The sequence below is a fragment of the Mobula hypostoma genome, chromosome 29 (assembly GCF_963921235.1).
Source record: "Mobula hypostoma chromosome 29, sMobHyp1.1, whole genome shotgun sequence".
Taxonomy (NCBI): domain Eukaryota; kingdom Metazoa; phylum Chordata; class Chondrichthyes; order Myliobatiformes; family Myliobatidae; genus Mobula; species Mobula hypostoma.
Window position 1 is genome coordinate 1649064 of NC_086125.1, and position 13489 is coordinate 1662552.

The 13489-nt window shown below is 43.8% G+C and overlaps 1 protein-coding gene across 2 annotated transcripts in view; it reads left to right on the plus strand.

The window, feature by feature from the left end:
* Nucleotides 1–13489, plus strand: part of LOC134339467 (collagen alpha-1(XI) chain-like) — a 394099-nt gene that overhangs the window by 316407 nt on the left and 64203 nt on the right. For both annotated transcript variants that reach the window (XM_063036004.1, XM_063036005.1), the window contains 4 exons: nucleotides 3593–3646; nucleotides 5429–5482; nucleotides 8358–8411; nucleotides 12306–12359. In XM_063036004.1, coding sequence (XP_062892074.1) covers nucleotides 3593–3646; nucleotides 5429–5482; nucleotides 8358–8411; nucleotides 12306–12359 — 216 coding nt within the window. The remainder of the gene's footprint in view (nucleotides 1–3592; nucleotides 3647–5428; nucleotides 5483–8357; nucleotides 8412–12305; nucleotides 12360–13489) is intronic.

Consider the following 13489-nt stretch of genomic DNA (forward strand, 5'->3'; position numbering starts at 1 on the left):
GTAATAATAAATACGTCCTCCAGTATCAGTTTCATAATTTGGAAGCATTGATGAAATGAGGCCTAAGTACACGTACAGGTCAGTAACTATTTAGAGAAGAGCTGGGACTTCACTCAATGTCCTGACAAATGATTTGAATGAAACTGAAACCTTACAGTAAATATATGAATATAGAACATAGAATATTACAGCACAGTACAGACCCTTTGGCCCAGGATGTATGCTAACTTTTTAACCTACTCTAAGATCAATCTAACCCTGCCCCCTGCAGACCCCTCTACTTTCTATCATCCGTGTGCCCCAATGTATCTGACTCCACCACCACCACTGGCAGGGTGGCCCATGCTCCTACCACCCGCTGTGTAAAGAGCCTACAGTATTGTGCAAAACTCTTAGGCACTTATATAAAGCTAGGGTGCCTGCACAGTATTGTATTTATCAACGTGGAGCGCAGAGTGAGTTTGTAAACCTGCCAGCAGCGAGGTATGTAGGGAATGACGAGGATGGAGTGCCATGGGAGGGGTGTGGTACAGGTGGCAGAGAAACAGCGTCATAGTCACACTTTATCGATCCCGGGGGAAATTGGTTTTCGTTACAGTTGCACCATAAATAATAAATAGTAATAAAACCATAAATAATTAAATAGTAATATGTAAATTATGCCAGGAAATAAGTCCAGGACCAGCCTAATGGCTCAGGGTGTCTGACCCTCCAAGGGAGGAGTTGTAAAGTTTGATGGCCACAGTCAGGAATGACTTCCTATGATGCTCTGTGCTGCATCTCGGTGGAATGAGTCTCTGGCTGAATGTACTCCTGTGTCCACCCAGTACATTATGTAGTGGATGGGAGACATTGACCAAGATGGCTTGCAACTTAGACAGCATCCTCTTTTCAGACACCACCGTCAGAGAGTCCAGTTCCATCCCCACAACATCACTGGCCTTCTGAATGAGTTTGTTGATTCTGTTGGTGTCTGCTACCCTCAGCCTGCTGCCCCAGCACACAACAGCAAACATGATCGCACTGGCCACCACAGGGGTGAAGTGTGGTGTGGGTGCAGACACATTCAACCCTGAGACACCAGGCAAGGTCAATTGATTCCAAACAATTGGCTTATTGATCATTACAGAATGTCCCTCTGGAGTTTCCTGCTCTCTCCCCTCTCCCTTCCCAAACCATGATTCCCCTCTCCCTGTCCTCTTTCCACTCTCAGGTCACAATAGAGACCCATATCAGAATCAGGGTTATCATCATTCACACACGTCACAAAATTAGTTTTTCTGCGGCAGCAGTAAGGTGCAATATATAAAATGACTGCAGTACTGTACAAAAGTCTGAAGACCACAGCTATATATATATGTGCCTAAGACTTTTGCACAGTACTGTGTCTCTGACATCCCCCTCAAACTCTCCTCCAAACACTTTAAAATTATGCCCCACATATTAGCCATTTCAACTCTGTCTGTCCACTCTATCAGAGCCCCTTATCATCTTGTACACCTCTAGACAGTCACCTCTCGACAGTCACCTCTCATCCTAATTTGCCCCAAAGAGAAAAGGCCCTGGCATGCTCAACCTATCCTCTCTAAAGCTTCTACGTCCTTCCTACAATGAGGTGACCAGAACTGAACAAAATATTCCAAGTGTGATCTAACCAGGGTTCTATAGACCGTAAGACATAGGAACAGAATTGGGCCATCTGGCCCATTGAGTCTGCTCCGCCGTTCATTCATGGCTGATCCTTTTATTTTCTCCTCCTCAACCCCAGTTCCCGGCCTTCTCCTCGTAAACTTCAATGCCATGTCCAATTAAGAATCTATCAATCTCTGACTTAAATACACCCAACGACCTGGCTTCCGCAGCTGCTTGTGGCAACAAATTCTACAAATTCACCACCCTTTGGCTAAAGAAATTTCTCCGCATCTTTGTTTTGAAAGGGCGCCCCTCTATCTTGAGGCTGTGCCCTCTTGTCCTAGACTCTCCCACCATGGGAGACATCCTTTCCACATCTACTCTGTCTAGGCCTTTCAACATTTGAAATGTTTCAATGACATCCCCCATCATCCTTCTGAATTCCAGCGAGTACAGACCCAGAGCCATCAAACGTTCCTTGTATGAATTCAACCCCCGACTAATAAAGATACACACCATATGCATTTTTAACAACCCTATCAACGTGACTCCATCAATGGAAGGATGTGGGCTGTGTACAGGCAGAAAAGATTTAGTTTAATATGAGAACATGTTCATCTCAGGCACAATGGGCTGAAGGGTCTGTTCCTGTGCTGAAATAGTGTATCTTCTATATTCCTTCATTAATTGGTCACTTATTTCCTTTCCTGTTTGTGGGATCTTGCAGTGCACCAGTAAGCTACAGCCCCGCCAGAATAGGGGCGGGACTTTGTGAAGTAGCCCGGCTTCACAACAGGTTTCACTGACAGAGAAAGGAATTTGTTATGATGTTCTAGAAATACCGCAGAAGCTATTCACCTGAGGTGGAAACAAGAACTGCTCAGCAGGTCAGGCAGCAACTGCGGTGAGAGAACCAGAGCTGGTGCTTCAGATGGTTGGCTCCTCATCCGGAGGGGTAGAGGAAGGTGGGAAGGTGTTGCAAGGACTGAAGGCAAGGTCTGTAAAGTGAAAGTACAAAAGGGATTGATGAAGGTGTGGGGAGGAATAGAACAGGAATAATGCGGGTTTAGTATAACAATGTGTGTGCAATCAGTGGGCTGTAGGTTCCTGTTGTACTGTGTGCCTAAAGATAAAGATGATGAACTTTATTTGTCACATGCACTGAAATGCATCACCTGCATCAACTCAGTTCATTGAGGACTGCGCTGAGGGCAGCCACAAGTATTACTGCACCTCTGGCACCAACATAGGATGCCCACAACTTACTAACTCTCAACGTACCTCTTTAGAGTGTGGGGGGAAACCGGAGCACCCGGAGGAAACCCGCGCAGTCACAAGGAGAGTGTACAATCTCCTTAAAGACAGCGGTGGGAATTGAAGCCCAAATGGTGATAATTGCAAACTGCTACACGACCAGCTCTCCTAGTGTTATGGTTCAAAATAAACAATACGAAAAGTAACAAGGACCTAGGAAATCTGAAATTAAAGAGTCATTATCTAAAGCTATTTAAGAAATGTCAAAGGATATGGAGAAGTAAAATCCTGGAAGGGTTTGCTGACTGAAAATTTGGTGTTCAATATTGCGTTTCACCCACCACAAACATGAGAAAGTCTGCAGATGCTGGAAATCCAAGCAACACATAGAAAATGCTGGAGGAACTTCATCCAGAAAATACTTTCCCAAAGATGCTGCCTGGCTTGTGAAGTTCCTCCAGCATTTTGTGTGTGTTGCATTTCGTCATGTATAGTTACATTTCTTGATTTGTCAAAATACTGTTTCATAAAAAAAAGTTCATGAGCTTAGATCAAAGATTGGGCTAGAACCATCAGAAGTCTCTGCTTTGAAAGGTTGCATTCCACATTATCCATCTTGCAGCTGAATTCAAGAATGATATGAAAAGATGAAAAAGCAGGGTAAACGGATCAATATCCTTACTGTGCTTCCCATTTTGTTTTCCAGGGATTGCCTGGCCTTCCTGGAGAAAAGGGTGAAAGTGGGAATGTTGGACTCATGGTAAGTGGATAGTGATTACATCAGTTGGTTCTCTTCCTATTGGGAGACCCTAACAAACAAATAACACTTAAAGAAATCAGTACTGAGATGGCAAAACCAACTAGTTCACCAGCTATGATCTGCTGAAACTTGGATCAGTTGGTCACCGTCTTAGACAGAAGGCATTTAAATCAGATTCAGAAAATTCATCACACATTACATCCGATACAGATCATTCACAGGCACATTACATCAGATACAGATCATTCAACACACATTACATCCGATACAGAACATTCACAGGCACATTACATCAGATACAGAATATCCACAGACACATTACATCCGATACAGAACACTCACAGAGACATTACATCAGACACAGAACATTCAACACACATTACATCCGATACAGGTCATTCACAGACACATTACATCCGATACAGAACATTCATCGCACATTACATCTGATACAGAACATTCATCCACGTTACGTCTGATACAGAACATTCATTGCACATTACATCCAATAAAGAGCATTCATAAGGTAGACATCATAAGTAAAACATAAATGATACAAAATTATACAAGAAGGAACACAATTAGAACATTGATTTATTGGTTATGACCCTTCGGTTTTGGGTTCAAGTTGCATTCCAGGGACTTGTCACTAAATTTCACCGGTGTTGCTCTCAGGGGTGTTACAGTGGGGAAATTCTTTTGGAAGATTCTTATCCAATCTTGGATTCTAACTGCAAACAGTTATTCACATTGCCAGCACCCCCAAAGGTTGACTAATTCAAGAGAAGTGTTTACGCATTATCATTTGACATACAGCATTTCTGAATCAGATTTATTATCATTCATCAACTGCTGTGATACAGTAGCAATGCAGGGCAAACGCGTATACTTGGGCAACACACACAAAATGCTGGAGGAACTCAGCAGGCCAGGCAGCATCCATGGAAATGAAAAACAGTCAACGTCTTAGGCCGACAACCTTCTTCAGGACCAAAAAAGAAGACGGAAGATGCCGGAATAAAAAGTTGGGGGTTAGGGAAGGGGGTTAGCTAGAAGGTGATAGGTGAAGCTAGATGGGTTGGATAGATAAAGGGCTGACGAAGAAGGAATCTGACAGGAGAAGAGAGTGGACCACAGGAGAAAGGGAAGGAGGAGGGGATCCAGGGGCAAGTGATAGGCAGACGAGAAAGGGTAACAGGTCAGAGTCGGGAATAGAGGAGGATTGAGGGGGATGAAATTTGTTTGGTGGAAAGAGAAATCGATATTCATGCCATTAGATTGGAGGATACCCAGACGGAATACAAGGTGTTGTTCCTTCGCCCTGAGGGCGGCCTACAAAAATAATTAGTGCAAATCAAAACAGAATAACAACATGGTGTTCATTTGTTCATGAGCAGTTCAGAAATCTGATGGTGGGGATAAGGAACTGTTTTTGAATTGCTGAGTGTGCCCCTTCTTCCCCGATCGTAATACTGAGAAGGGAGCATGTCCTTACCGATGGATGCCGCCTTCCTGAGGCCCCACCTCTTGAAAATGCCCTGGACGGTTGGGAATGTTGAGTCCGTGACAGAGCTGGCTGATTCCACTGTGCTGTACGGCTTCTTGTGACCCTGTGCAAAGCGGCCTCCATAGCAGGCTGCGATACAACCCGTCGGAATTCTGTCCACTGTACTCACTTGGTGTTGATTTACCCTGATCGTACAATGGTATCAGTATTTACCAGTGAAGCTGAATATTCAGGAGCATCGGCTGACCTTTCTTGTGTTCTTGTCTTGGCCACAGGGTCCATCCGGTTCCCCTGGTGCAAGAGGACCTCCTGGGCCCAATGGTGGCACTGTAAGTTTGCCTGTTTCTCTTCGTCATCTCTGTACTTAAACAATCAATAACTTTGCAAGCAGAGAATTATTTGTTCAGACTGACTACAGTTCACTGTGATAAAAGAGATTGGTGTATGGATGTGTGAATTCAAAATCACCTGACACTTTTCCATTTGCTCCTCTGTTTAATAAGGTCATGGCCAGTGTGATTGGGACCTCAATTCCACATTTCCATCAACCCCCATTAATCTGTCACCTGCTTGCTTATCTCCCTATCTCTCCTTAAGCATATTCAAAGGCTCTAGTTCCACTGGTGAAGGACTCTCAGCCACCCAAGAGAAGAGTGCATTACCTATTTCTATCTCCATCTAGCGCTGGGGCCAATGTGTTGGCAGAATGACCTTGGCATGATTGAATGATTGTGGGGAAGGACAACTGTCAAATATTCCATTCTCTTGCTCTGCTGATGCTTCCCTCACCTCCTTGTCCCCTCCCCACCTATTCCTGCCCATCTCCTCTGTTCCTGCTTACTTACATAGAACAGCAGAGCACAGGAACAGGGGGTTCGGCCCACAGCGTGCCAACCATGATACTAAATGGAACTAATCCAATCTGCATCCACGGGATCCATGTCCCTCCATTCCTTTCTAAACGCCACTGTTGTATCTGTTTCCTCCACCATCCCTAGCAGTACATTCCAGGCACCCACCACTCTGTGTGTAAAAAAACCAGCCACAAACATCTAATGTAAGTTTCTCCCTCTCACCTTAAAGCCATACTGTCTGATATTTGACATTTCCATTCTGGGAAAAAGACTTTGGCTGGCTTCCCTATCTATACCTCTCATAATTTTATCTACCTCTATCAGGTCTCCCCTCAGCCTCCAGTGCTCCAAAGGAAATGATCCAAGGCTGTCCAAGTACTTTCTCATCCAGGCAACATCCCAATGAACAACTTCTGCACCCTCTCCAAAGTCTTCACTTCCTTCCTGTAATGGGACAACTGAAATGCAACATAATACTCTAAAGGTGGTCTTACCAAAACTTTATACAGCTGCAACATGTCTTCCTGACTGTAATACTCTGTGCCCTGAGTGATGAAAGCCAACACCACAGTACACCTTCATTATGACCCTGTTAGCGTGTGTTGCCACTTTCAGGGAGCGATGGCCTTGAAGCCTAGATCCCTCAGTATATCAGTTCTCTTGAGTGTCCTTGACAATTAACATTTCCAAAGTGCAAAAGCTCATAGTTGCCTGGATTAAACTCCATCTGCGGTTACTCTGTCCATATCTGCAACTGACCTGTAGGCCATTTAGCCCGTTGAGTGACAGCATGCACAGAATCATTGGAGCTCGTTCCAGATAATACATCCAGTTTGCATCCCTTCTTTTACTCACAGGACCAAAACGGTTTTGTGCTGAAAAACTAGTCCAAGTAAAAGAAAATCCACACAACTGCCAAGGAGAAAGGTATCAAACCTTCTCCAGTGTCGTGTTCTAGCTGGCCAACTGAAAGTTCCTTTCTCCAGTGTCATGTGCTAGATGGCCAACTGGAAGCTATCTGCACATCCTACACGAGATCAGTTTGCATGAGGAATTTTTGACATTTGTATCTGTCCTTCCAAATTTGTTCTCTGAGCATTTCACCATGTTCTTCTGCTACGTTTGTTGCCCGTTTCCATTCCCCTTCTTTCTCTGATCCCATGCTCCCTCTAGAAAATATAGCTATCCCTTCTTTCCCAAGCATCTTATTGGCCAATGTGGCAATAAGACAAATCCAATTGGTGAATCAACAAGACTAACGTATTAAACAGCTGAATTTTTATTTTAAACAGCAAAATGAAGTACTTCCTTGTATAATGTAATTAAAGAAACACTTTTGTTATATATAGATTCGCATTTTGAAGGGATCTACAGAAAATAAAATGCCAACAGCATAATTGTATTAACAAAATAAAGGGTGGTCTTAAACCAGGATATTATATTTATTTTTATTGTATTTATTTAGAGATCCAGCACGAATAGGCCCTTCCATCTCACCAAGCCACACCGCCCATCAACCCACAGATTTATCCCTAGCTTAATCACTGGACTATTTATAATGACCGATCAACCTACTAACTGGTACACCTTTGTCCGTGGGTGAAACTGGACTGGCCAGAGGAAACTCACGTGCACACAGGAAGAATATACAATCTTTCTGACACAGGTTGCCAGAATTGAACTCTGAACTTTGACCCCCCCCCAGCCAAACTGTGACAGCTTTGTGCTAACCACTGTGCTACCCTTAGAAAGAGTTCCCAGCCTAGACACCTGTGGGACATCTCTCCACCACTGCCCTTCGTCTTCAATGGCCTAGCTGATCTTGAAACTAATCTACCGAGTCACCATGCATCTTAATCTTCTGTGTTATTTTACTATAAGGTGTTGCGATATCAGTATTCCCCCCGCCCCTGCCCCCGTTGGTCTTGGTTTTGGTCTTGATCTGTCTATCTGTCTTTGTCTGTCTGTATTAACTGGAGATGAATGAGGGAGAAATAACTTTAGCCCCTGTCTGAATTCTCACTACACTCAACCTTGCTTCAATTCGCATTGAGCAGCTGGGAGGCAACTGACAGACGGAGACCAAGACTTTGAAATCTTTTATTTGCATAATTATTTTCTTTGTTTAATCAACAGATTCTCAGGTCTCCAAACCCTGAGAGATTGAGGTAGCAAACAGCAGCTGCTTCGTTGTGTGTGTTTGCACACGAGCTGAATGTATTTACTGAGTGAAGTGGCAAGGAATATTTTATTCCTCATCATTCCAGTCTGGTGTTGTGCGTGATTGTGAGAGTTAGTCTGCTGATTTCAGCCCAAACCTTTCTCACACTCTTTTTTCTCATCACTCTAGGGACCTCCCGGCATCCCAGGAGGGGTCGGTTCCCCAGGAGCAGTGGGTGAAAAAGTGAGTGCTGGCTCTGTCCCAACATCGTGTCCGTCAGCTCAACAGGGAAACTCTCACTGAGACCTACGGAGCATCAAGTGGGGGAAGGGTGGCTAGATAAATCCAACACCATGCTGAGTTATTGTGAAAGGCTATCTGCATAGTCTCCCAATTTCCAGTTCCTGAGGTACAAAGTTATAGAGAGAGGTTGAGACTCAACTTTATTCATAGGAAATGAGGGACGACCTTACAGTGCTGTATAAAATCCTGAAGGGCAGTCATCAGTCTGGGCATTGAGAATCATTATGCTGCAATTGTACAAGATGCTGATGAGGCTATATTTGAAATATTGCATTCAGCTTCGGTCACCCAACTAGAGAAAAGAAGCCCTTGAGCTGGAAAGAGTGCAGAGATTTACGAGGATGGTGCTGAGAATTCAGGGACTAAGTTACGGGTGGAGGTTGAACAGCTTGGGACATGTTATTCACTGGAGCCGAAGAGAATGAGTGGTGATTTTACAGAAGGGTATAACATCACAAGAGGTATAGATAGGGTAAATGTGAATAGTTTTTTCCCAGGGTTGGAGCGTCAACAACTAGAGAGCTCGGGTTTAAGGTGCGAGTTGAGAGATTTAGTTGGAACTTGAGGGGAAAATTCTCCACACAACAGGACAGTTTGTATATGGAATGAGCTGTCAGAGGAAGTAGTTTAGGCAGGTATATTAACAGCATTTAAAAGTCACTTGAACAGGTACATGGATAGGAAAGATTTGACACAGCTTCAGAATAGGCAGGTGTTCTTTTAGAACTGAGATAGGGAGGAATTTTTTTTAGCCAGAAAGTAGTGAATCTGTGGAATTTATTGCCACAGTGGCTGTAGAGGCCAAATCTTTATGTAAATTTAAGGCAGAGGTTAATAGATTCTTGATTGGTCGGGGCATGAAGGGATACTGGGACAAGGTACTGGGCTGGGGCTGAAAGGGAAAATGGATCAGCCATGATGAAATGACACAGCAGACTCGATGGGCCAAATGGCCTAATTCTGCTCCTGTATCTTATGGTCTTATGTAGAGCAATACGGAGCAGGTGCAGGAATATGGGATCAGCTCAGATGAACATCTTGGTCAACATGGTCAATTTGGGCCAAAGAACCTGTTTCCATCTTCTTTGGGACTACAACTTATGATGGAGCAAAGGCGGGGGGGAAAATCAAAAGATGAACTTGTTTAAAATGTAGTGAGTGGAAAGGTATGGGGGAGGGAGGAAGTTTGTTGGTGGGAAATGGAAGGTCATTTTAATGTAGTGAGTGGTTATTATCCAGAGTACAGTAAGGATGAAGTAGATTTAGTTGTAAAGATCAAAAAGAAATGGAATGTCAACTTAAATAGGAAAACTGTCATGATTACTGACCGGAAAGCAAACTGCGAGGCGAATGCAAAGAGATTTGATAGGTTCAGTGAGCCAGCAGGCAGTTGGTGTACTGTGTGGAAAAATGTGTGATTATCCACTTCAGCAGGAAGAGCACGGAAACAGAATATGATTAATTGGTGAGAGTCGATTAACTGCTGGTAGTCAGAGAGATCTGGGTGTCTTGGTAAAGGAAATACAAAGAATCAGCTTTACTTTCACTGACATCTGTCATGAAATTTGTTTTGTGGTTGTAGCACAGAGAAATGTATAAAATATACTGTAAATTACAATAAGAAATACGTAATAAAAAATTAGGTAAGTAGTGCAAAAAGTGAACAAAAATAGTGAGGTGGTGTTTGTTGTCCGTTCAGAAATCTAATGGCGGAGGGAAAGAAAATATTGAGTGTGTGTCTTCGGGTTCCCGTACCTCCTCACTGATGGCATTAATGAGAAGAGCATGTCCTGGGTGATGGGGGTCCTTAATGTTGGATGCCTTTTGAAAATGTCCCTGACATCAGGGAGGCTAATGCCCATGATGGGGCTAGCTGCATTTCCAACCCTCTGCAGCCTTTTTGCAGTGACCTCTCCATACCATACAGCAATACAACCACAGTTAGAGTAGTCACCATGGGACATCTATAGAAATTTCCTAGAGTCTTTGGTGACATCCAAGATCACCTCCAGCTCCTAATGAAATATAGCCACTGGCATGCTGTCTTGGAAATTGCATCAATATTTTGGGCCCAGGATTGGCTCAATCTGTAAAGCGGGCCAGTCCTGGGCCGAACACTGATGCAATATCAAAACTATACAATATGAAAGATATGAAGCAATATGAAAAATGACAAAGTTAGTGTGATAGTACAACAAATAATGAAGAAGGCAAGTGGGCTGTTGGTCTTTATTGCAAAAGAATGAAATATAAACGTGGGGAGCTCTCATTACAATTGTACGGTGTGTTGGTGAGACCACAGCTGGAGCACAGTCCATCTATTTGTTTCTCCTGCTTAAAATGTGTTTGTTAATGCAGAGAAAGTTGATTCCTAGGTTGAGGAAAAATTAAGCAAAGTGGGTCAAAACTCTCTGAATTATAGGAATGAGGCGTTATCCCATTGACATAAATGAGGTCCTCAAAGGGTTGGCAGAATACATAATATTTTCACTGATGCGTAGAGAATCTGGAACCATGGATTAATCCTCTGGGTAGCAGCTTGGTCAGTTGGGATGGAGATACAGGGAACTTTTTCGTTCAGAAATCTCTCTTCTCCTGTGGATGTTCAGTCATTGAGAATATTCAGATAATGGGGAGTTGAAGTCAGTGATCAAGTCAGATCTGGTCTGTTAAAAGGCAGAAGTCTTGAATAATGGTCTTTGCCCTTTTGATTATGAAGGGGATTCAAACTAATAAAAAATACGAGAGATTCTGCAGATGCTGGAAATCTTAAGTAGCACACACAAAATGCTGGAGGAGCTCAGCAGGTCAGGCAGCATCCATGGAGGCGAATAAACACGCAACTAGTTAGGTTTTACACTCTCACGTTGGGCTAAATAGAATTATTTTACACAGAACATCAAGCAAATAAAATCCACGGAGCAATCATGCAGAAGCAGGGAGGAGTAATGAGCTCCAAGAAAAAAATGATTTGGTCGCATAATTTAGCCACATAAATGAACATAGCAGTAACATTTAAGTCTTTGGAGTCCTCGTACGTAAGCGTAACAAAGTCACAGATAAGTCCTGGTGATGCTGTTCAGAAAGTAGCTTCATCAGTCAGCACAGTATGATCCCGTGGCCAGTGTAAGGGGCGGGAGGACAACAGGAGGAGAATTAAACCTGTTGTCAGAAGGAATGGATTCACGAAGATAAATAACTGGAGACTATTTTGAGAATTTTATCTGTGAGAAAATGGTGCAAAAGCCAGATTTTAGCTTGGAAAAGGATGAAATTTAGCGGGTCACCACCAAAAATTCAGGGAGGAATTCATCAACATCTGATGAAGTAATTGGAAGGTTCAGAGAGAGGCCAAAGGCACAGGAGGCTCTGACTACAGGATTGGACTGGGCTACAACTGAGTCCAGGTAGAAAGACCAGTTAATAGTGTAGCAAACTGGTGAGCTATCAGACCTAACCTGGCACTGTAAGAGTGTTGGGGGCAGAGTTTCTCCACTGTAGCAGTGTTGGGAGCAAAGAAGAAAATGCTTTGGTGTTTGAACACACATAGTCACAAACATTCTCATAGCTATTGAGCAAGATTAACTTTGTTACTAGCTGTGAGAAAGTTTTTGAGTTCTAGTTTTATCATCCTGAGATTATTTTGGGCATGTCTCTCTGCTGAAGGCCTGAGGAATTGAACAGGGAGTGACAAAACCCCGGCAATGTTTGCAACAGTTTTTGAGTGTGTCCTCTCACTCCGCCTTCTGGGATCTATTTGCGTCTCTTCTGTGACCAAAACTGCCCCGGGTATGTTCACGCTCAAGTAAACTTTGTGTTTCACTGTTTTGACAGGGTGAGAGGGGCGACGCTGGAGACCCAGGTCCACCTGGTGAGCCAGGCATCGTTGTAAGTACCCTTCACCACAGAATGACGACAGACAAGGTCACGGTGCTATCAGCATGGTTAAGACTTGCAGAGGGATACAATATTGAAATGGGGTCTTTAGCTCAACGAGTCCCACCAACCATCAAGCACCTGTTTACACAAATGCTACATCAATGTCATCATTTGCTCACTCCACATCCCCACATCTCCCCCCAGATTCTACCACTTGCCTGCACACTGACAGCAACTTACAGAGTCTGGCTGGCTTTGAAATAGCATCAGATTTCAAGAATCAACCTGAGTGTGTGACCCTGTGAGACTGCAGCCCTGGTGTTCATGTGGATGGTCTTTCTTACGCCAGCCACACCAGCTAACTGGTTCACGAGTGTCGGTTTAACGCAGGAGATGAAGACATTGTTTGCATTTAATGCCTTGCATTATTGTCCCTGTTCTGAGGAGGCCAATGACCACAGTGTTGAGTCTGGAGTCACATACAAGCCAGACCAGATAAGGGCAATTGATTTCCTTCCCTGAAAACAACAGTTTTGTCATAAAGCAAATGTTAGTTGAGAATGGAGGATTAGTAAAAGGAAATAGAAAATAGACAGAGATTTTTAATCAACACACAAAAATTGCTGAAGAAACTCAGCAGGTCAGGCAGCATCGATGGAAATGAATAAACAGTCAACGGTTCAGGCTGGAACCCTTCATCAGGACTGCAAAGGAAGGGGAAGATGCCAGAATAAGGAAGTGGAGTCGGGGAAGGAGGGCAGTTGGCAGGTGACAAGGTGGGGAGGAGGGATGAAGTAGGAAGCTGGGGGGGGGGGTGATAAGATGCCAAGGGCTGGAGAAGAAGAGATCTGATAGGATGGGGAAGTGGATAATGGAGAAAGGAAAGGAGGAGGAGTCTCGGGGAGTGTGATGGGCAGGTGAGGAGAAAAGGTAAGAGAGAGGCCAGAATGTGGACTTGAAGAAGAGGGAAGGGAAAAATTACCAGAAGTTAGAGAAATCGATGTTCATGAGGCTACCCCGATGGAATTTGAGACATAGCACCTCCAGTCTGAGAGTAGCCTTACCATGGCAGATGAGGAGGCCATGAACCAACATGTTTTAACAGAATGTGGGATAGAAATTGAAATGGTTGGCCAACA